Source organism: Pelophylax lessonae (genome assembly GCF_965119305.1).
Source record: "Pelophylax lessonae genome assembly, chromosome: 1".
Classification (NCBI taxonomy): Eukaryota; Metazoa; Chordata; class Amphibia; order Anura; family Ranidae; genus Pelophylax; species Pelophylax lessonae.
The window spans coordinates 459608711-459631420 of NC_138768.1; the positions used below are offsets into that span (position 1 = coordinate 459608711).

General features: G+C 45.0%; 1 protein-coding gene across 1 annotated transcript in view; it reads right to left on the reverse strand.

Annotated features, from left to right (window-relative positions):
- The window catches only part of CCDC124 (coiled-coil domain containing 124), a 62969-nt gene that overhangs the window by 14645 nt on the left and 25614 nt on the right, over positions 1-22710 (reverse strand). The window contains 2 exon segments of the mRNA XM_082246591.1: positions 2352-2572; positions 2575-2727. Of these exon segments, the coding sequence (XP_082102717.1) occupies positions 2352-2572; positions 2575-2727 (374 nt within the window).

Here is a 22710-nt window from a genome sequence, read left to right on the forward strand (position 1 = left end):
TTACTTACCGAGCCATCAGGACACTACTTGTGCCCCCTTGGTGATTGACATAGACCACGGCCATGGCATTGTCCAAATGAATTCGTACCGGACACCCCTGAAGACAAACTGTCCAATAAGCCAGACAAAGGCTAATTGCTCGGAGTTCCAGAACATTAAATTGGCAGTCTGGACTCTGCCATGCCAGAGTCCAGACCCCCTGAACACATCTGTGCTGAGGACGCCTCCCAACTCGGACAGACTGGCATCCAGTTGTCCATCAGAGCAGTTGGAGACTCCGATCGCAAAAGAAGATTGTCCAGGTACCCCAGTACCGCGATCCCCCACTGACTCAAACAATGGCAGCACCGGGGCCAACACTTTAGTGAAGACCCAAGGAGCGGAGACGAGACCAAAGGTTCATGCCACAAACCGATAATGCTCCTCGCCCAAGGCAAAACAGAGGAATCGTTGGTGACTGGCACATATCAGAATGTGCAGGTAGGCATCCTTGATGTTGATACAAGCAAGAAGAAATCCCCCGGACGTAGGGACGCCACTACCGTGTGAATGGACTCCACGCAGAACTTCTGTACTCGCACCAGCAGTTCAGCGCATTGAGGTCCAGAATTAGTCTTAACTTGCCTTCCTTCCCGGGAACTGTAAAGAGGTTTGAGTAAAAACTCCTGAGAATAATCACCCCTTGAAGTAACAAGTCTTGCACTACCCCAAAGAGACCCATAAATGATCTGGGGACAAGTTTGTAGACCTACACAAGGCTGGAATGGGCTACAAGACCATCGCTAAGCAGCTTGGTGAGAGGGTGACAACAGTTGGTGCGATTATTCACAAATGGGAGGAATGCAAAATACCCGTCCATCTCCCTCGGTCTGGGGCTCCATGCAAGATCTCACCTTGTGGAGTTTCAATGATAATGAGAACGGTGAGGAATCAGCCCAGAACTACACGGGAGAATCTTGTCAATGATCTGAAGGCAGCTGGGACCATTCTGGGACACTGCATTTCCTAACCCTCCATTCTGAGCGTAATATGCACTCCGGAACCCTGCATTCGGCGCGCAACGCACTCCTGAACCCTGCATTCGGCGCGCAACGCACTCCTGAACCCTGCATTCGGCGCGCAACGCACTCCTGAACCCTGCATTCTGCGCGCAACGCACTCCTGAACCCTGCATTCTGCGTGCAATGCACTCCTGAACCCTGCATTCTGCGCGCAACGCACTCCTCAACCCTGCATTCGGCGCGCAACGCACTCCTCAACCCTGCATTCGGCGCGCAACACACTCCTCAACCCTGCATTCTGCGCGCAACGCACTCCTCAACCCTGCATTCGGCGCGCAACGCACTCCTCAACCCTGCATTCGGCGCGCAACGCACTCCTGAACCCTGCATTCGGCGCGCAACGCACTCCTGAACCCTGCATTCTCTACCTTACGCACTGCTAAAACCCTGCATTCTCTTAGAATACTTATTTTTCAAGAGAAAAGGAGAGGCACTTCAGAATTCTCTGCCTATATGCTCCTGAGATGTAAATCCGGCCCTGGCTGCAAATCGCCTCAGACTGCACAAAAGGTCATGCATGTACTACTTTAAAAAATGCACGATACTGCAGTACCATGCGATCTTGTGTACACAAACACACTGCGTTTGCAATCTATATTTTGGGCTAACAATGTACTATTACCTGTAGTAGATCACAAAGACAATGCGATTTGCACATGGTCCAGGAAACACGTATGGAACATGCCTTTCTGGCAAGGTGGTGTTCTGGTGTGAACCAGCCCCAACAGGACACCGTGCCCAGTGATCTTTGACTTCATAAATGTTGTTCAAGTAGATCTCCATCTCTCTAAGGTTGCCTACCCTGGGGTTATAGTAGAGGAGACTTGCACATTCCGGTTTCAGAAGTTTGTTTGTATATGCTGATTTTTAATCATTTCCCGATCGGGCTATTGTAATAATATGGGTGTGCAGGTGCTCAGTTATCCTGGGCAGATGCCATATGAAGATTATGCTCTAGTATGCACGGACCAATCACAGCGATCACGTCAGTTGTAAACAATGGCTTGTCATTCATAGTCCTTGTGTGCTATTGTGATCTCTGATTGGTCACAGTAATCACATGGTAAAGGGGCAATCTCAGCAGACCTATACCATATAAGTGCCAGAAAGGGCACATTGTTAAAAATGCAGTAAGTAACTGTTGCTTGAAATGTTCTACTTCAACAAAGCATCATCATTGAAATGAAAGCTTAAGACTAATTCACTACACAGAATAAAGGTGTTCTTTAGTGAATAAAAGTTGAGAAAAATAAGAAAAGGTAGCCTAAAAAGGCATTTGTAAATTTCTACCTTAGTGCAGCAATAGCCTCTTCTACAGAACGTGCTTCCACTTCCCCTTCTTCCAGTACACGACGGTTTATATTTTCTTCTAATGGCATTTCTAGGTGAGTCTTGGGTTTTTCAACAGTTTCTGGAAATAAATGATGATACATTTGTTTGACATAGTTTGAATGAGAAACTACAGCATATTGGTCTACCATATGCAGCTCTAACCTTTCTCGGTTTCCTCTTTCTTCAGGGTTTCCTCTATCTGAGCCCTTGTCACTTTTGCAGGAGGTACAGATTTTGCCTGTTTACTCTTCAGTCTGGCATCTTCTTCATCTAGCAATCGCTGGCTTTCCTTTTTTCTTTCTAACATCTCCAGACGACGTTTTTCCTTTTCCTCCTGACAAAGACACGTTTGATAAATGGTAAAACCTGGTATTTTTTTTTTTTTTTTTTCCAAAACAGTGAGTTTATTAACAAAAAAGACCAAGAGTTTTACAACAACATATGCAAGAACTGTGCATTTAAAATACAAGCATGGAATGAAAACAGTGTACATAAACGGTGGCATTAGCCCACCACGGCAGATCTGTAAGGCAGGCAGTGCTAGAGAGTGAACAAGAAAGTTTCAAGTGACACAATGTAGGGATCAGTTGCAAGTGTCGGATCTTTGCGTCCAACGATCCCATATCTTATTAAATTTGGCGGGGTTGCCCCTGTGCTTATACATAAGTCTATGATAAGGCAAGATGCCATTCACCTCCGCCACCCACTCACTCAGCTCAGGGGGGTGTTCTCGCATCCATTTTCTGGAAATTAGTTTTCTAGCGAAGAAGAGCGTGGTGTGCAGGAAGGAGAGAAGGGCTTTGGGTAAATCTTAGTCTGGGTATACTCCCAGAAGACACTGTTTAGGGTCTAGTTGCACTGCGGAACCCATTTTGTCATGGAGGAAGTCTATCACCTGTTTCCAGTAGCCCTGGACAACAGGGCAACTCCATAGCAAGTGAAAGAAAGTACCCACCGTCGCGTGACACATCGGGCAAATAGGGGAAACTTCAGGTCGGTATCTGGACAGTCTCAGGGGGGTGAAGTATGTTCGGTGCAGTATAAACAATTGTGTAAGTCGGTCAGAGAGTTTAGGGGATACCTTCCTACACACCTCAAGGGCATCGTCCCATTCCTCATCATCTATATGTCCCACATCCACCTCCCATTTAGGTTTAACAGCATACATCAGAACAGTGGAGGAGGGGGTGTGCAGCTCCGCATAGAGGATAGAAATCAAATGGTGCGGGTCCGTGCTTCTGATAATTTCAAGAACAGAAAGAGATTCAATAGAAGGAGGCGTAGGTTGAAATTGAGCGTGGAATGCATGGCTCACTTGATAATACCGAATCAGCATATGGGGTGGCAACGAGTTGGTGTCAGTCAGTTCTGCAAATGTGCCCAGTCTCGACCCCCGAAATATATGAGATAGGAAAAAGATCCCTCTTCTGCTCCACTGCCCCGCATCCGGCAGGGAGTGGAACTCGGGCAGGGTGGCATTGTGCCACAGGGGGGTGTGAGCATGGAAAAGCGGGTGGTGCAATTTAGCCATCACTACTCCCCAGACCCTGCTGTAGTGGTTCAGCAGTGAATCAGGGCTCCCTGTATCCACATTACCTCTCACACCCCTGAGGACAACCGTTAAGGGTCACCAGATTGGTGGGACCAGCCGGGGCACAGAAGCAGAAGGAAACATTGTCTGTCCACTTTATGCACATGAAACAGCTGCGACAACTGTGTAGCCAGGTAGTACAGATTGAGATCCGGTAATGCCACCCCCCTAAATTAGAAGGGTTTTTGAGCTTGCGCCAGGAGAGTTTGTGTCTGCTCTGTCCCCATACAAATGGTTTGAGCAATGATTCCATTTGCTTGAAGATTCGCAAAGGGAGATATATCGGGGAATGCCAAAGGACATATAGAATCTTGGGAAGGAGGACCATTTTAATGAGGTTAACCCTGCCCATAACACCCAGGGGTAATTTGGCCCATATCTGGGTTTTGGATTTAAAGAATGCATAAAGGGGTTGGATGTTATCTGTCATGTAATCACGAGGATTAGAGGTTGCCAATACTCCCAAATACTTTATCAGTGGGACCCGTTGTAGAGTAGAGGGTGAAGGGGAATTAGGGGGGAGGGGGTGGTCTATAGGGAAAACCTGGTATTTTTAGGAGATCAATGAAAAAAATATTTTGATCAATATTAAAACCATTAACCACTTCTGGACTGGAAGATTTTCCCCCTTAACCACTTCAGCCCCGGAAGATTTTACTCCCTTCCTGGCCAGGCCATATTTTGAGATTCAACAATTGCGCGGTCAAGCGATGCTGTACCCAAACTAAATTTACGTCTTTTTTTCCCCACAAATAGAGCTTTCTTTTGATGGTATTTGATCACCTGTGCGATTTTTATTTTTTGCGCTATAAACAAAAAAACCACAAGTTTTTTCACATTCTGCTATAGGACATTCTCAAAATTTAACATTTTAGGCCAATTTGTTTTCTGCTACATATTTTTGGTAAAGAAAAAAAAATTGCAATAAGTGTATTTTGAATGGTTTGCACTTCTACTAACTACGGGAAAGATTTATGTAATTTTTATTGTTTTTTTTTTTAACTAGTAATGGCAGCAGTCTGCGATTTTTAGCGGGACTGCAACATTGTGGCGGACAGATCGGACCCCTAACTGACATTTTTGACACTTTTGCGGGGACCAGTGACATTAATACAGTAATCAGTGCTAAAAGTAAAAGGATTAACACTGTGGGTGATCAAAGGGTTAAATGTGAGCCTAGGGGGGCGTGGCTTGTGAAAATTTAGACCTGTGATCCTATATAGAATGATCACAGGAGCTCTGTAATCATTCCAGAGAGAACAACGGTCAGCTGTGTTTACAACAGTTGACCGTTCTCTCTCAGCGGGGAGTGATCGCGGGTGGCAGGCGACAATCGGAGCCGCCTGCCCGTGTATCGGAGTCCCCGCTGCTGAGTGGGGGCGGGAGCGTGCTACCGCCGGTGCGTGCTCGCCCCCTAGCTGCAGGCGCACGGCCGACGTAGACCTACGTCGGTTCGTGCAGGAGGGCCAGCCTGCCGCAGTAAATATGCAGTGGGCGGTCCGGAACCGGTTATAGAGGAAGTAAATATTCCTCTTTTACTTGTACCTATAGGTAAGCCTTATAATAGGCTTACCTATAGGTACTATAAATATCTCTTAAACATGCACTGTTTAGAAGATATTTACTTTGCATGCAGCCAGTGACATTACTGGTGCATGCACCCTAAAGAAACGGCCGCCCGTGCGCATGCGCAGGAGTGACGTCATCGCAGCTCCGGCCAATCAGATGGCCAGAGGACGCAAACCCGGAAGGAAGACGGGTTAACATGTCGGCCGTGTCAGCGGTGTGCGGGCACATCTGCGGGGCCTTCATTCTAAGTAAGTATTTCATTATGAGCTAGTATGTGATGAATTCCATGTCATTATGCCTTTGTCTTTCAGGTTATTTTTTTATTTTTTTGGAGGTTTACAACCTCTAATACTGCTAACTTGGAGGAGTGAAAGTTTTAAGCTATAATTAATAAAGCTAATAAAAGGATTAAGCTCTTAGATATACATGTGAGTAACCCACAATGCAGGCAGAGAGGAGAGCAACTACTTGGACATGTTTACCAGTTTTACGGCTTCCACTGCGGTTCTTGTTCATGTTTGAGGAGATGAATTTGTGTCTGATCAGCGACAGAGATTATACATCAGGACAGCTGCAAGGAGAGGCTGTTATTGCAGAACTGTATTAAGGTCCTTTCACACAGGCTTTCCGCCTGGCTGACTCTGCTTTACTCCTCTATAGGGAGATCTGGTGAAACCGGACCGCCTGTCCGTTCTCATTCAATCCGATCCGATCCTCCAGACGGATGGAAAATAGGGTTACCCTCCGTCTGGATGTCACAGATAGGATCGGATAGCAGCGGGTGACAGCGGACATGTCACCGCTGACATCCGCTGCTCCATAGGGGGTGCATGGAGCGTCCGATCATGTCCGTCTGAAAAACTGACAGGTGGACCTGATCAAAAAGCCTGTGTGAAAGGGGCCTTAAGCCCGCTCTTTACCTGCATTTCTGCACTTCCAGTTTGCCAGATTATTGTGCTCTCTCCAGCTCCAGCCAATATCTCACTCTTGTCACTCCAGCTGTTCTCTGTATCTACGCTACCAACCTTCGGTTTGTTCTTAGACTATGCTTCTGCTTGACCCCAACCTGGAAACACTTGTTACCAACCTTAAGCTTGTTTACGGACTACGCTTCCGCTTGATCACCTACTCTAGCTCTAAATATACCATTTTATGTTACAGGGCCTTCCCCCCCCCCCCTTTCTCTTACCTGATCGTTCTAACGATGGGCACGAGCCCAGCATCTCCAGCCGCTGTCTCGGGTCCTCATAGATTGATAACAGCGGGAGCCATTGGCTCCTGCTGCTGTAAATCTAATCCAGTTACACGGGAGCCAGGGGCCGGGCGAGTCCTGTCTGTCAATGGACGCAGCAGCGGAACTCGTGAGCGCTCCCGCAAGGGTGCCCCCGTGGAAAGCGGCTCTCGGTGGGAACATCCAATGAAGAGGAGGAGCCATGAGCGTCACCGGGGCACCTCAGAAAAGGAGGGCACCTCTGTGCAAAACCCTTGCAAAGAGCAGGCAAGTATAACAGGTTTGTTATTTAAAAAAAAAAATACGAACCTTTACAATCACTTTAATGCATTCTATGCTTTAAGGTACAAAACCTGTGTCACAGGATCCCCTTAGCCCCCCCTATACTTAACAGAGACCATTCAGGTACCAGTGTTGCATGACAGCAGTGACTCTCTCCTTCACAGGGCAGAGTGATAGCAGCAGAAGCCATTGGTTCCCGCTATGGCAATCAAATTCTGTGACAGGGGAGCGGGGCCGAAGCGCTTTCTATGTGTCCACTCGCCATAGAGGAGGAGCCAGGAACGCTAGTGGGGGACCCCAGAAGAGGAGGTTTGGGGCTGCTCTGTGGAAAACCATTGCACAGAGCAGGTAATTATCACATATTTATTATTTTATTTAAAAAAAATCAGAGCATTACAGTCACAATAATGCCTACATTTGTTTTAGTAAGCTAACTAAAATTGAAGCGGTAGTACAAAAAAAAAAAAAAAAACCCTGCAAGACAAATGGCATAATGTGCTAGTATGCATCGCATTATTGTCTGATCGCCCGAAGCTCCAAGACAATGATCGGTAATCTGGATTCCTCCAGCGTCCAATAATCCTGAATGGAGCTCAGTCCCAAGACACCTCCCCACCCGGACAGACTGGCATCTGTGGTGATTCAAGGGGTGAAAAGACCTGCCCTGCCGAAGAGCAAAGTTTCCCGGCTCAGCCGAATCTGATTGTTCAGAGACTTCAGACACTTGTCTCATTTCAGCAGGATCTCCCTTTGAAGGGAACTCCTTGGGAACTGTGCAAACGGAACTGCTTCAAATGTAGACACCATCAGGCCCAGCACCCACATGCAAGTCTGGAGGGAGGACGACCTGCTGGACAGCTATAAATGAATTGTAGCATGCAACCTCGAGTTTGTCCAGAGGAAGGAACACTCCGGCTAGAGCTGAATTCAGAGTCAGACACAGATAATCCAATTTCCTGGATGGAATCAGAGCAGACTTCTGGTAGTTTAGAAGCCAACTGAACTCCTTTGTGGGCTGTATAGTTATCTCCACGTTGTCCATCAAGGTAGCAGAGGACTATGCTCGCAAGAGGAGGTTGCCCAGGAAGTTCAGTACCGCAATCCCCCGCTGACGTAGCAATGCCAGAACCGGGGCCAACACTTTTGTGAAGACCTGAGGAGGCAAGACTAAAGGGTAACGCCACAAACTGATAGTGCTCCTCTCCCACAGCAAGACGGAGGAAACACTGGTGTCAGGCACATATTGGAAAGTGCAGGTAAGCATCCTTGATGTCGATAGAGGCAAAAAAAAAAAAATCCACCTGATGTAGGGATGCCACCATCTTGGACACCATTCTGAAATTTCTGTACACGCACAAAGCAGTTCAGGGCCTTGAGGTCCAGAATCAGACGTACCTTGCCCTCCTCCTTTGGGAGGTTTGAATAAAAACCTTGAAACCATTCCAATATCAGAACCGGACAATCACTCCCTGAAGCAACAGGTTTTTCACCGCCCCGAAGAGAGCTTGCAATCAATCCAGGGACAGACATACATTGGAAGGAAAGAACCTTTACAGGGGGCAAGAACAAAACTATCTTGCAACTGGACAGTATTAGTTTGTGGACCCATTTGTCGTTTACCAAGGAAGTCCACGGGCTTGGAAACAAAGATGTTCCCCAACCCCAGGCATGGGTGAGGGCGCACCTTCATGTTGAAGGAGCCTTGTCCACGGGTCTAGAGAATACCGCTCTCAGCTTGCCAGACCAGGGCCGACAGGAACCTCCCGAGGAAGGGCTTGAAAGGTTTTGAACCCTTGTCAGTGGACCCTGAGGGATGAAAAAACATTTTGTGAGCCAAGAAAGAAGGGCCGCATCTGCGGCAAGGTTCTTTTCCCTTCCCAGACTGTGGAAGGTACTCTTCCCCCTGTTAAGCTCTTAATAATGTCATTCAGGGTAGCCCCAAACAGGTGATCGCCTTGAAAGGGTAAATCAGTGAGAGCTTGTCCACAGACCAACATTTAAGCCACAATACACGCTTAAGCACTACTGCTAAAACAGATCGCTTAGAAATCAAGGAAGCCTCGTCCAAAGAGGCCCACAGGAACCACAAAACAAAAGGGGGGTCTTGGGGGGGGGGATGGGAACCCGCAGTTCCGACCGTCCCAGGGAGGGTTCTGCATCCACCCCAAAACACATTCGGGGGGGGGGGGGGGGGCAGCTACTCACCATACCAGGACCCAGGTGGGAACCACTCCTGACAGAACCTCCTTACCATCGAAATGGGGGGCTGTCAGCCAGCAGGGATGCTGCGACTCGGGCCAAGACCCGGTCGTATGCAACCTCGCGAGGCATTTAACTCGCAGACCAGCTCCTGTCCAGTGGGGCTATATCGCGGCCGACGCAGCGCGGAGCTCTGGTCTGTGTGCGTGTGCGCTCGCTGGCCAGACTGGGGTGACCACTGTATCTACATTATTCAGCCCGTCTCCCAGTCTGGCAGTTGATGGTAGATCTCACAGGAAAAAAACAGGAGAAAAAAATCTATCTAAAAAGAAAAAAATTTGCCATGACCAGAGATCCTAGTAAAGAACTAGGTCCTTACTCCTGACTAGGCAGAAAAGAGTACCTATCGCAGAGAGAGGGAGTATACCCCCTGGGACTTCCCATAGGCGTAGCCTGACTTTTTTTCTGCCTAGTGTCCTACTCCTGTAGGGGGCAGTATAACCCAATGGTTAAGAAGATCAGGAGCTGTGTCCGTCAATGAACGAAAGAAATTAGGTCTCCTCTGGGACTGTGGAGTTAAAGTGGAAGTCTACTTTTTAACATTTATGCCTATAAAGAGACTTACCTGTAGGTACAGCGAACGTCTCCTAAACTTGAACTGTTTAGGAGATATTCAAACGGGATGCAGCCAGCAAAGTCACTGGGGCATGCTTTTTGAATGGACGGCCGTAACTTCAGAGCAACATGCTGGGGCATGCGCCGGAGTGATGTCATCGCGGCCCCAGCCAATAATACAGCCAGAGCCCATGAACACGAAAGGAAGACCGGGTGAAGAGGGAAGCACAGGGGAGCCATGATAGCGCTGCCCTGGAGGGCTCCGTGTGCATGTAAGCCTGTCAATGTGCAGTGCATACTAGCACATCATGGCATAACGCTGCAGGGGGCCCAAATATTTTTCCTTTTGGGGGGAGTTTACTATTGCTTTAAAGCAGTATTAAACCCAAAACCATACATTATATTGCAGCTTGACAATTATTATATGTGATGGCTGCATTAGATTTCTTTTTTTAGGCTCCCTTTTCTTTATTTTCATCTGGTGATCCAGCCAGTAAGTCTGTTGCTTTTAAACAGAACAAGCTGTCCTGCAGTTACAGGGATGAGACCTGACAATGATCAGCTTTTAATTATGTAAAATCTCTTGATCCCAAAAGAAACAATGTTGCTGTAACTGTAGTGTGAGCTGGAGTTTGGCTTCAATTTGTTAGGCTCCATTCACACCTGAGCGTATAATTTTCAGGCATTTTTTTGGGCTTTTTCACGCTTTTTTTGGGCTTTTTTTCCAGGCAGGCTCATGTACTTTTTTAAACTTCAGGTGACAAAACGCTTATATCTGAACAGGGGTTATTGAAATGAATAGGATTTCGCTTTTTGGGCGTTTTGAGACTTTAGAGATGAGCGTTTTATGAGCTGAAAAACACTCTGGTGGGAACAGGGCCTTAGTGTATCTAAATATGCTAGTAAATCTAATATTTCCCGCCACACAGACTATTATAGTCTATTTGCAGTCAATGCTGCAATCCAAAGGTGTCCCTGTGCTTCTTCATCCAGAGTGGGGGCATGCTAATACAGAAGGTGTGTTACTGGTCAGATCACAAGAAGGAAGAAAGCCAAAAAAAAAAAAAAAGGAAAACGAATACAGCCACCAAAATCTAACGCTTGTTAAGCTGCAATAATACCTTTCTGGTTGTGGGTTTAATAGTGCTTTAATGCACTTCTGTAATTCTGTAAGAAAAAAAAAAAACTGTTGATGAGATTGTAGGCTATTTATGTTATATGGTAACACAACTTGGAGAAGATACCCCCCTGCATTATTTAAAAACAGCTTTTCAGGTAATACCCATTCCACAGGTCACCGTCTTCAGAGTACTTTGGACATAAAGTGATTCCAATTCCATGTGTATCCTGGTGTCATATTGCTTTGCACACTTAATGATGTGTCTGCTGCATTATTGATGACTGTTCTATAGCTGTCTGATCAAGTGTTTAATAAACGCTTCACTCCAGAAGGAAACAAAGGGAGTGATGACACAAGTAATGTAGTAAGCAATGTTCAAAGCTGGATGTCATTTACCCAGGGAAAACATTGTGGCAATCCACAAAGCAGGAGAAAAAAAAAAAAAAAAAAAAACTTGACTTATGGCAACAATACATTTCCCCTCTATACAAGGTACTGAAAGGGTGATATGTGTTCGAGTCAACATAACACATGAGGAATACAGATTTAAAAATTATATTTAAGAAGATAAAAGTAGGCCCTTGTACTCAAGCACCCACTTGTCTGTGGGAGAATGAAGGCTGCTTCAATAGTGGCGAGAACCCATACTGCCAATACAGGCTTATGGGTGCACTTTGTCCTCCTCCCATCTTATTAATAGCTTTGTATAATGAGATAGTGGAAAGAGGAGACCTAAGTGAGTACACAATTTCCATATATCATGTGTCACCTGGGGTGAGACATTAACAATGTGAGAAGGTTTAAGCTTTCCCTCTTAAAGGTAATCCATGGTCTTTCTAAGGTTTTAGATATACACCTGAATAAGCTCACCTAAGTGTAAATAAATTTATTACATTGGTTTTTTTTTTTTTACTAAAGGCAAATCCACTCTGCACTACAAATGCACTGCAGGTGCACTTGGAAGTGCAGTCGATGTAGATCCGAAGGAGACATGCAAGGAAAAAAAAAACAAAAAAAAACAGCATTTTTGCTTGCACATGATTGGATGATAGAAATCACCAGAGCTTTCCTCATTTCAGATCTCCCATTCAGATTTACAGGACTGCACTTCCAAGTGCACTTGCAGTGCAGAGTGGATTTGCCTTTAGTAAATCGACCCCAGTGTGCTAAAAAGTTCTAATGAATGTTTTTATATGTGGTTTGGTTTGTTATAAAATATGGTGGCTGCCATATACAAAAGGCTGTCAATACTTCCCATTCGTCAGCGCAGCACAATGTATGCACTTTACTATTCCCATTTCTCACTGCTAGTCTATTCAGTTGCCTTAGACTCCATTCACACCTGAGCGTAGCAAATTACTGGCGTTTTTTTGTGATAAGTGATATTAAAGTCGAATTTATTTATTTTTTTTTGCCTAAAAATAACAAAATATATTATACTTACCTGCTCTATGCAGTTGGTTTTGCACAGAGCAGCCCAATACTCCTCTTTGGGTTTCCTGCCCCCCCCCCCTCCTGAGGAGTGTCCCCATAGCAATCAGCTTGCTATGGGGGCACCCAAGCAGCTCCGTGTGTCCATTCAGACACAGAGCTGTGGCTAGGCCCCACGCCCTCTCTCTCATCATTGGCTCACTGACTGATTGATAGCAGCAAGAGCCAATGGCACGCTGTTGTGGTCTTAGCCAATGAGGAGAGTCCTGAGCAGCTGAGTCTCCCCTGCAACATCGCTGTATAGAGATGTGCTCAGGTTAAGTATTAGGGGGACTGCTGCACACAGGTTTTTTTTATTTTATCTTAATGCATAGAATGAGATAAGATAAAAAAAAAAAACAGCCTTTATAACCACTTTAAGTGTTTTTGCAGCTTTTACAACTGTTTTAGAGGCATATTACAAGCGTTTTACAGCTTCAGTCAATTTTGTTTAGCCAACAGAAAGCACTAGGGGGGGGGGGGGAGAGAAAATTAGGGGTGGAGAGCTGCTGTTTGAGCAGAAAATGAGTGACAAAACACTCGTAAAACTATCAAGTCAGGTGTTTCTATTGAAGTCTATGGAGCAGAAAATGCTTGTAATCTGACAAAAAGAAGCCAATATACTTTTTGGCGCTTCAGGCATCAGAACGTGCATATGTGAACAGGGACCATTGAAATAAATGGGATTTGGCTTGTTCAGTGTTTTAGAGCTACAAGCTTCAGGCTGAAAATCGCTTTGGTGTGAACGGGGCTTTAAAGACATTCTGCTGCTAAATGAAAATTTAAAGTAAAGAAAAAAAATACCAAAACAAAAAAACTCATCTCCACTGATTACTCTAGCCACACTAAACAGCAAAAATTTAGGAATCTCCCCTGCTGGTCTGCTAAATACTCGAACTAGGACTGCATTGGATTGGATGCAGTCACTTTTTCGCCTGACAATTTTCTACCAGGCTCCTTTGATTTTTGTCAAGATGGGTGGTGTCAACAGGGCCACCCATGGATCAACTGGGTCAGCAGGATTCGAATTAAATGCAAGCCTGTGTATGGCAAGCTTAATTCTTTCCCACTCTTAATAAAAACTACTAATAAAAAAAAAATTGTGCTGGATTTTAACCATTTGACCTCCAGAATATTTACCCCCCCCCCCCCTTGATCACCTCTCTGTTTATTGTTTGTGCTATAAACAAAAAAAAAAAAAAATTTTGGAAAAAAAATAAATTATTAACCGCTTGCCGACCGCCGCACGACTATTTACTGCGGCGATCAGCCCCTCACAGGCAAAGCGACACATAATTCTAGTATGCGCTTTGTACCGGTGGAGGATTTTATTTACCACGAAGCACGGGTGGTAGTTTTTTTCTAAGAAGAAGCATTCACATATATGGGACTACTGCTTTTTTTCCACATAACAAACTTTGCACAATTCTCTTTATGTGTGTTCTTGCACTATTTATAGTTTTTTAGCACGGTCTATCTATAATCATAATGATCTAATAAGCATTGCTTTTTGACGTGTCGCTTTAATATATTTATCATTTACATTTCAATCTTTACATATTTTTTTTATCACACATATTGTGTCCTGTGCGCAATTGCATTAGGCTACATTCACATGTTAGCGTAGCGGACCGCGGGCAGAATCACCGCGATTCTGCTCGCCATCCGGACATCATTGCAATTTGCGGGACGCCTGTGCGTTGCCGTTGATTTGCAATGGCACCCCAAACGCTGTGCGATGTTGCCGCGATTTCCGCCTGCCGAATCGCGGTAACATCGCGCAAACAAAATCGCGGGTCGCACGACGCCCCAAAGAAGCTCTTGTACCTTTTTTGGGCGTCATGCCACCCGCGATTTTGTTTGCGCGATGTTACCGCGATTCGGCAGGCGGAAATCGCAGCAATGTCGCACAGCGTTTAGGGTGCCATTGCAAATCAACGACAACGCACAGGCGTCCCGCGATTTGCAGTGATTTCCGGATCGCGGGCAGAATCGCGGTGATTCTGCCCGCGGTCAACATGTGAACGTAGCCTTAGTGTTTCACACACTATTTATTATAAAAATTTTTAGTTAAAGCGGAGTTCTACCTCCACCCCCTCCAAAAATTAAAAGTCAGTAGCTACACATACTGTAGCTGCTGACATTTAATATTAGGACACTTACCTGTCCTGGAGTCCAGCGATGTCGGCACCGCAGCCGATGTTTCCATCGGCTGTCGGGTGCTGCTGCCGCCATTGCCGGGAAGGAAACCCGGCAGTGTAGCCTTGCGACTTCATGGGCAGGTCCCTACTGTGCATGCGCGAAGCACGCTGCGCATTCCTATTGGCTCGGCGGCGGAGGAGGGGGCCGAACTTCCGAGGGACGGTGCCATATCCCGGAAGTGGGGAAGGGTACCTGTCAAAAACAGGTACCCATTCCCCCCTCCCCCCTAAGAGGTGCCAAATGTGGCACCGGAGGGGGGGAGGAAACAAAAGAGCGGAAGTTCCATTTTTGGGTGGAACTCCGCTTTAAGAGAGGGCAAATTTTCCAATGAGGACACTAGCTCTAGTGATGCTGAGGGATTCCCTTAATTTGCAGGGATTTCTCTCACTTTCTGTTTGGCTATGGGACAGGAAGTTAAGGGAAATCTTAACTATAGGACACATGGTGGGAAAAAAGAGGCAGGGGTTATAACCCTCCCTTGCTCCAAAAATGAAAAATGTTTTGCCTATAGTCCTACTTTAGGTTAATCTTGTGCAAGTAACACAATGTTCTAGGGTGTCCCCTTAAAACAGGAAGTACTTACAGAACACTTTCCCCTTTCTATAACATAGGAGGAAGGTGTTCTGTGATTGTGTTTTGTAATGAACAGAATGGAGAAGTGATAACAATGCTTAAGATAACACCTGCAGAGGGCACAGGTCAACACTGGATTTCTGGCTGGATTAACAGGTATTGTAGTAAAAAAAACCCAAAGAAATTCTTTAAATATATCAACAGCAAAAAAACTAGGGCAGAGCATATTGCACACATAATTAACGATGATGGGAGGATGGTTACAGAGGACACTGAAAAAGCAACCGTGCTGAATTCTTTTTTCTCGTCAGTCTTTACGCAGGAAAAGGAAGGGTACACTGACCATGACTGTATGGTTAGTAGTAATACACAGGACTTGCCACTATGGCTAACAGAAGGGGAAATCAGGGAAAGACTGGATAAACTTAACACAAACAAATCACCAGGCCCGGATGGCGTACATCCGAGAGTGCTCAAGGAACTCAGTATGGTTATATCTAGACCACTGTTCCTGATCTTTGCTGACAGTATTAGGACAGGAGATGTACCAGGGGATTGGAGGAAGGCTAACGTGATTCCGATATTCAAAAAGGGCCAGAGACATATCCCGGGAAATTATAGGCCTGTCAGTTTGACATCAATAGTATGTAAACTTCTGGAGGGGATGATAAGGGACTATATCGTAGAGTATGCTAAAGACAACAACATCATCAGTAGTAACCAGCACGGGTTTACAAATGGGCGTTCTTGTCAAACCAATCTCTTAGCATTCTACGAGGAGGTGAGCTGTGAGCTAGATAGGGGGAGACCAGTGGATGTGGTGTACTTGGATTTCGCTAAGGCGTTTGATACAGTTCCCCACAAGCGCTTAATTTATAAAATAAGGTCTGCAGGTATCGACAGCAGGGTTTGCTCTTGGATACGGAATTGGCTAAAAGGCCGTGTCCAAAGGGTAGTAATAAACAGCGCATACTCAGACTGGTCTGAGGTAGTAAGCGGGGTGCCCCAGGGCTCAGTCCTGGGACCAACCTTGTTCAATTTATTCATAAACAGCATTGAGGAAGGGATCAGTAGTTCGTTATCAGTTTTTGCAGATGACACAAAATTGGCCAGGGCAATAACTGCACAGCATGAAGCAGATATCCTACAGAATGACCTGGACAAAATTACGGAGTGGGCAACGACATGGTAAATGAGGTTTAATGAGGAGAAGTGTAAGGTTTTGCACTTGGGGACCAAAAACATAAAAACACAATACACGTTAGGAGGGGAACCCTTGGGGGAATCAAAAATGGAGAAAGATCTGGGAGTCTTAGTTGATAGATTAGGCAACAGCATGCAATGCCAAGCGGCAGCTTCCAAAGCCAACAGAATATTAGCATGCATAAAGAAAGGGATGTATTCCAGAGATAAGACTATAATCCTTCCACTTTATAAAACTCTGGTCCGACCGCATCTGGAGTATTCTGTCCAGTTCTGGTCGCCAGTCCTCAGGAGGGATGTGTTGGAGCTGGAGAAAGTCCAGAGAAGGGCAACTAAACTGATTAGGGGGTTGGAGGACCTTACCTATGAAGAGCGGCTGCAATCGCTCGATTCATTTTCCCTGGAGAAAAGACGTCTGAGAGGGGACATGATAGCAATTTATAAATATCTTAATGGGGATCTCAGCTTAGAAGAAAAGCTGTTCATTCGAAGGAATTGCATGAGGACTCGAGGACATACAATGCGATTAGAGGAGAAGCGTTTTAACCTCAGGCAACGTGGGGGGTTCTTTACTGTTAGGGCTACAAGATTGTGGAATTGTCTACCACAAGAGGTGGTTTCTGCGGGTAGTATGGTGACTTTCAAAAGACTCTTAGACTTACATCTCAAGGATCAGGAGATTGAGGGCTATGTTAGATGATTACAGTCACACACACCTACACAGGTTGAACTGGATGGACTATTGTCTTTATTCAACCTCACCTACTATGTAACTATGTAACTATGTTTGAATTTATCAAATGGATATACCTAAACAACTTCAAAAAAGGAGCAAGGTTCATTGTTAGGATTTACATACACTTTAAGTTCCCCCTAAAAGCCCCCCCCCCCATAGTCCTTCCCCCTAAAAGCCCCCCCCCCCCCATAGTCCTAACAGCATTAAAAAACATTCCATATGTCAAAAAATAAGAGAACACCCCCATTTTGATCTGATGCCAGGGAACGGTCATTGGTGGAATACTGCTGACACATGTGCATTATACCCAGTTCTCCATGGTAGAGTCATAATTAGACAGAGCAGGTGCAGCAAGACATTGTTGCCAAAATATGTATGTTAAATGACAGAAGAACATTTTGTGCTTGAAACATGTCAATTTCTTCTCAACTGTACTGCAAACTGATGATTTGGGAGTGAAAAAGTGAAATATTGCAAGTTGGGTCACTGGGGTTGTCCGAACAACCCTGAACATATCTGGAATAAAGCACTTAAAATCACTGACCTATTTCTATCTCCAGGCTACTTTCTTTTCATGAGCTGTCCTTAATGTCCACGATTACAAAAAGCAAAACATATCTCTCCAGACAAAAGCAGATGTTCTACTGGAGCGATGTCTGGTAATACAGAAATGCACAAAGCTTTTCTGGTGGGGGGGAACAGTAATGGATGATCCTTAGGCTTCTAGGAGAAAAAAATAAAAATCAAACTCCCTGGGCCTGTTCTTATGAATTAGAGAGAATGAGTCCATCTTCATTCTTCTCCATTATCTTAGCCCCCTCCACCAGAAAGTTTTAGAACAGAAGTCTGACAAAACAATATCCCAATTTGTCTGCTCAAATGGTTGCCCTGGAGCAGCTCATTGTGTCCCAGTTAGACCTTCAATTCGTTTAAGCTGTGATATGTCCTAAATTCTTTTTAACTCTCTCTTGCTGGTAAAGAAATACTAACACTAGGCAAAAATGATCAAACAAATTATCCTATATACACAAACGATGTATGTATGTATGTATGTATGTATGCGTTATAAACACATACACACACAGTACTGGGCAAATATTTTAGGCAGGTGTGAAGAAATGCGGTAAAGTAAGAATGCTTTCAAAAATATATATTTTCAATTGTGTATTTATCAATTTACAAAATGCAAAGAGAGCAGAAAAAAATCAAATCAAATCAAAATTTGGTGCGACTACCTTTTGGCTTCAAACCAGCAACAATTCTTAAGTTAAATACACATTATACAATTTTTGTTTTTCAATTTCTTTTAGAATTACCTTCAACTATGTAGTGCAAGAACCTGCCTGATTGCATACAATTTGAAAGTGTTTAGGTTTGACATCATATTATATGGTTTTAGAAAATCTAAAAGGAAAATTGTACAACAACATTGTATAGTGTGTAGCCAGCTTTACACTTGCACCATGTCAAGGATTTTTAAGAGTTGTGGTGTATGATTACCAAGCAGGTGCTAATAATCATCAATTTCACATGTAGTTTGAGGCCAGGTTCACACTGCTCCGACATGGACTTTGGACGACTTCCGCTCTGACTTTGCCCTACGACCTCCATGCAACTTCAATCAACGGGATCGGACAATAGCAGACCCATTTAATCTGGTAGGAATAAAAATAAATAATAAAAAAAAAAAAAAGCATGGAGTCACCCCCCCCCAAAACCTTACGCAGCACGGCAGGTGAGGAAAGATGAGGGGGGACAACAGAGCGCCCCGCCCCTCCTGGACTATACCAGGCCACGTGCCCTCAACATGGGGAAGTGGGTGCTTTGGGGCGGGGCTCTGCGCCCCCCACCCCAAAGAAAATTGTCCCCATGTTGATAGGGAAAAGGGCCTCTTCCCAACAACCCTGTGGGGGTCTGTGGGCGGGGGTTTATCAGGATCTGGAAGCCCCCTTTAAAAAGGGGGCATCAAGATCATGGTCTCCCACCAAATGTTAATGAGTATAGGGTACATTGTACACCTATTCATTCACTGGAAAAAAAAAAAAAGTGTCAAAAATAAAACTAGCACACAGATTTTTGACAAAATCCTCTATTGAAGTATAGCTCTGTGTCTTCTTCCCCAGGTTCTTCTCCCTCCGCTGTCTTCCTCCAGTTCTTCTTCCTCTGGTTCTTCTTCCTACGCTAGTCCCTGCTGTTGTGCTAGCTCTGGCGTGTGCCATTACTGATTTAGCCATGGGGCGTAGCCATTTGGTGACCCTCCTGCTTGTGACGTCATTGCTTGTGGCATGAAGGGGTGATGACGTCATAAGGGGGTAGGGTCACCGGATAGCCACGCACCATGGCTATATAAGTAATGGCACACGACAGAGCTAACAACAGCGGGAGCTAGCGTCAGGAGAAAACATCAAGAGGGAGAAGAACCAGAGAAAGAAGAAGACAGCAGAGGGAGAAGAACCAGAGGTAGAAGAAAGAGGAAGAAGACAGCAGAGGGATTAGAACCAGAAGAAGAGAAACCAGAGGAGGAAGATATTAGCAGGGGGAGAAGAACTGGGGGGAAGAAGACACAAAGCTTTACTTTATTAAAGGACGTTGTCAAAAATCTGTGTACTGTTTTTTTGACACTTTTTTGGTGAATGAGTAGGAGTACCCCATACTCATTCACATAGAGTGGGGGACCCGGATCTGGGGGCCCCCTTGTTAAAGAGGGCTTCCAGATTCCGATAAGCCCCCTGCCCACAGACCCCAACAACCACCACCCAGAGTTGTCGGGAAGAGGCCAAAAAAGTGCATCAAGTCATTTAAACTCCTGGGATATTAATCTGGTCAGTTAAGTAACAGAGGGGGGTTGTTAATCAGTTTCAGCTGCTTTGGTGTTTAAAAACAAAAAAAATTAACAGGTTTTACAGGTGAGGCCACTGACATCTTCCCCTTACTCATCTTTTCTGAATGTTTTTCACTCGTTTTTTTGCATTTGCCTAGGGTCAGTGTCACTACTAGTAGCATAATGAGATACCTGGACCCTATAGAGATTGCACAGGCAGTCCAACTCCTCCAAAATGGCACATCAATACGTACCATTACCAGGTCGGCTGTGTCTCCCTACACAGTCTCAAGCGTGGAGGAGATTCCAGGAGACAGGCAGTTACTCTAGGAGAGCTGGACAGGGCCGTAGAAGGTCCTTAACCCATCAGCGGGACCGGTATCTGCTCCTTTGTGCAAGGAGGAACAGGATGAGCACTGCTAGAGCCCTACAAAATGACCTCCAGCAGGCCACCGGTGTAAATGTCTCTGACCAATCAATCAGAAACAGACTTCATGAGGGTGGCCTGAGAGCCCAATGCCCTCTAATGGGCCCTGTGCTCACTGTTACGCACCGTGGAGCTCAATTGGCATTTACCATTGAACACCAGAATTGGCCGGTCCGCCACTGGCACCCTGTGCTTTTCACAGATGAGAGCAGGTTCACCCTGAGCACGTGACAGACGTGAAAGGGTCTGGATAACGTTATGCTGCCTGTAACATCATTCAGCATGACCGCTTTGGTAGTAGGTCAGTGATGGTCTGGGGAAGTCATATCCATGGAGAGAAGCACAGACCTCTACATGCTAGACAATGGCACCCTGACTGCCATTATGCATTGGGATGAAATCTGTCGACCCATTGCCAGACGCTCGTGCAGTGGGTCCTGGGTTCCTCCTGATGCACAACAATGCCCAACCTTATGTGGGGGGGGGGGGGGTATGCAGCCAGTTACTGGTGGATGAAGGAACTGATATCATTAAATGTCCCCCTTGCTCGCCTGACCTAAATCTAATAAAACACTTCTGGGACATTAGGTTTTGGTCCATCCAATGCGCCGGTTGCATCTCTGACATACCCCAGGACACCATCCGTCGTATTGGGAGCATGCCCCAACAGGAGGGAATTGACACTCTTTGAAGATACTGGCTGGTATCCCACCTATAAACACATCTACAAAAGCTTTGGATGGAAAATTAAAATTCAACAGATCATCCACGAACATCACTGAGTAAGGTGGATTAAAAGCATACTTCAAACCTACCAATTCCAACCATCCTTGCAGATAAATAGGAGCAGTAAAGAACCGGAAGTGGGAAAGATTTAGGAAGCACCCATAAAGTGGCATAGGAGAAAGCATTGGATACCACTCAGGAAACAAGGGATCATGCCAGAGGGAGAGGAATAGAAACCAGAAGCACTGCTGGTTAAGTGATACAGGCGTATTGCTTACCTGAGTAAGGTGAGCATTTTGGGCACCTAGAGGTGTATACACTGAAGACACATAAGGTGGAGGAAAATAGAAAGCACTACGGATCACTTTATATTCTATTATATTGATGGGACTTTTTTAGGTTTGATTAGATGATTTTATTACATTTTTTGGGATACCTATTTTAGTATTTAACACGGGAAGAAACATATTGGTTTATAGATTTATAGAAACACGTTGCATACTCGGACTTTATATTGATGCACCTGCACTTTTTATATATTAAGCACCTTATATATTCATCTACTTTAAAGGCACCTCATTTATTTATAAGGATTGATGTTTATTTATATTATACATAGTGGCATTGGAAATTAAGTTCACGTATATCACCTATACTTGAAGCACACGATCACTTTATAATTTTATATTCACAATTTGGAATAGGATGTTTATATGATTTGAATTTTAATTATATACAGATTTATTTATACTGGTTTTAGTACACCTTGAAGCGCATTGCAATCCCCTATATATGCCCCAACTTTGTCAGGCATACATTCAAACACGTGGAAACCATACAAACTACTGAGTATCATTTCGAGTTGCTGCAATGAAATTTCAGCAAAATGGACTAGCCCGTTGCATCATTTTTTCACTTTGACTTTCAGGGTGTTTTTGAATTCAGCCCCCTGTAGGTTGATAATTTTAATTTCCATCAAACAATGTGGCATGCCTTCGTTCCCAACACATTACCCCAGGGTTCCGTGGAACCCTAGGGTAACTCCTGAGGATGCTAGGGGTTTCCTTGAGCAATAGGCAATTTCTGCCTCTCAGATAAGTTCCCAATGACACCATTGTTCCTTTTTAGCTCTCTGTAAGGGGGTAATTCTTTCCAATGATGACAAGAGTAAGGAGCATTCTTCCCACCAACTGTCACACTAATGTGTCATGAGTTGTAGATTTTTCATTTTTAGCAGGGGTTCTCCAAGACCAGGAATTTATTTCAAGGGTTCCTCTGTGTTGAAAAGTTTGAGAAAGGCTGCATTACGCAGTCCATACCAGTATAGATATTTAGCATGATATTTTTACCCATTGAGATCTGATGTGTTTTCAAAGTGTTCCTCTAATTTTTTTGAGCTGTGTATTTGGTTTTAGGACAATGACCCCAAACATGCAGCCAATGTCATTAAGAACTACCTTCAGCATGCTGGTGAAGGAGTACCGGATCTGTATGCCGCTATCAGTGGACGAGTACAAGATTGGACAGCTGTATATGATCAGCAAGCATAGCC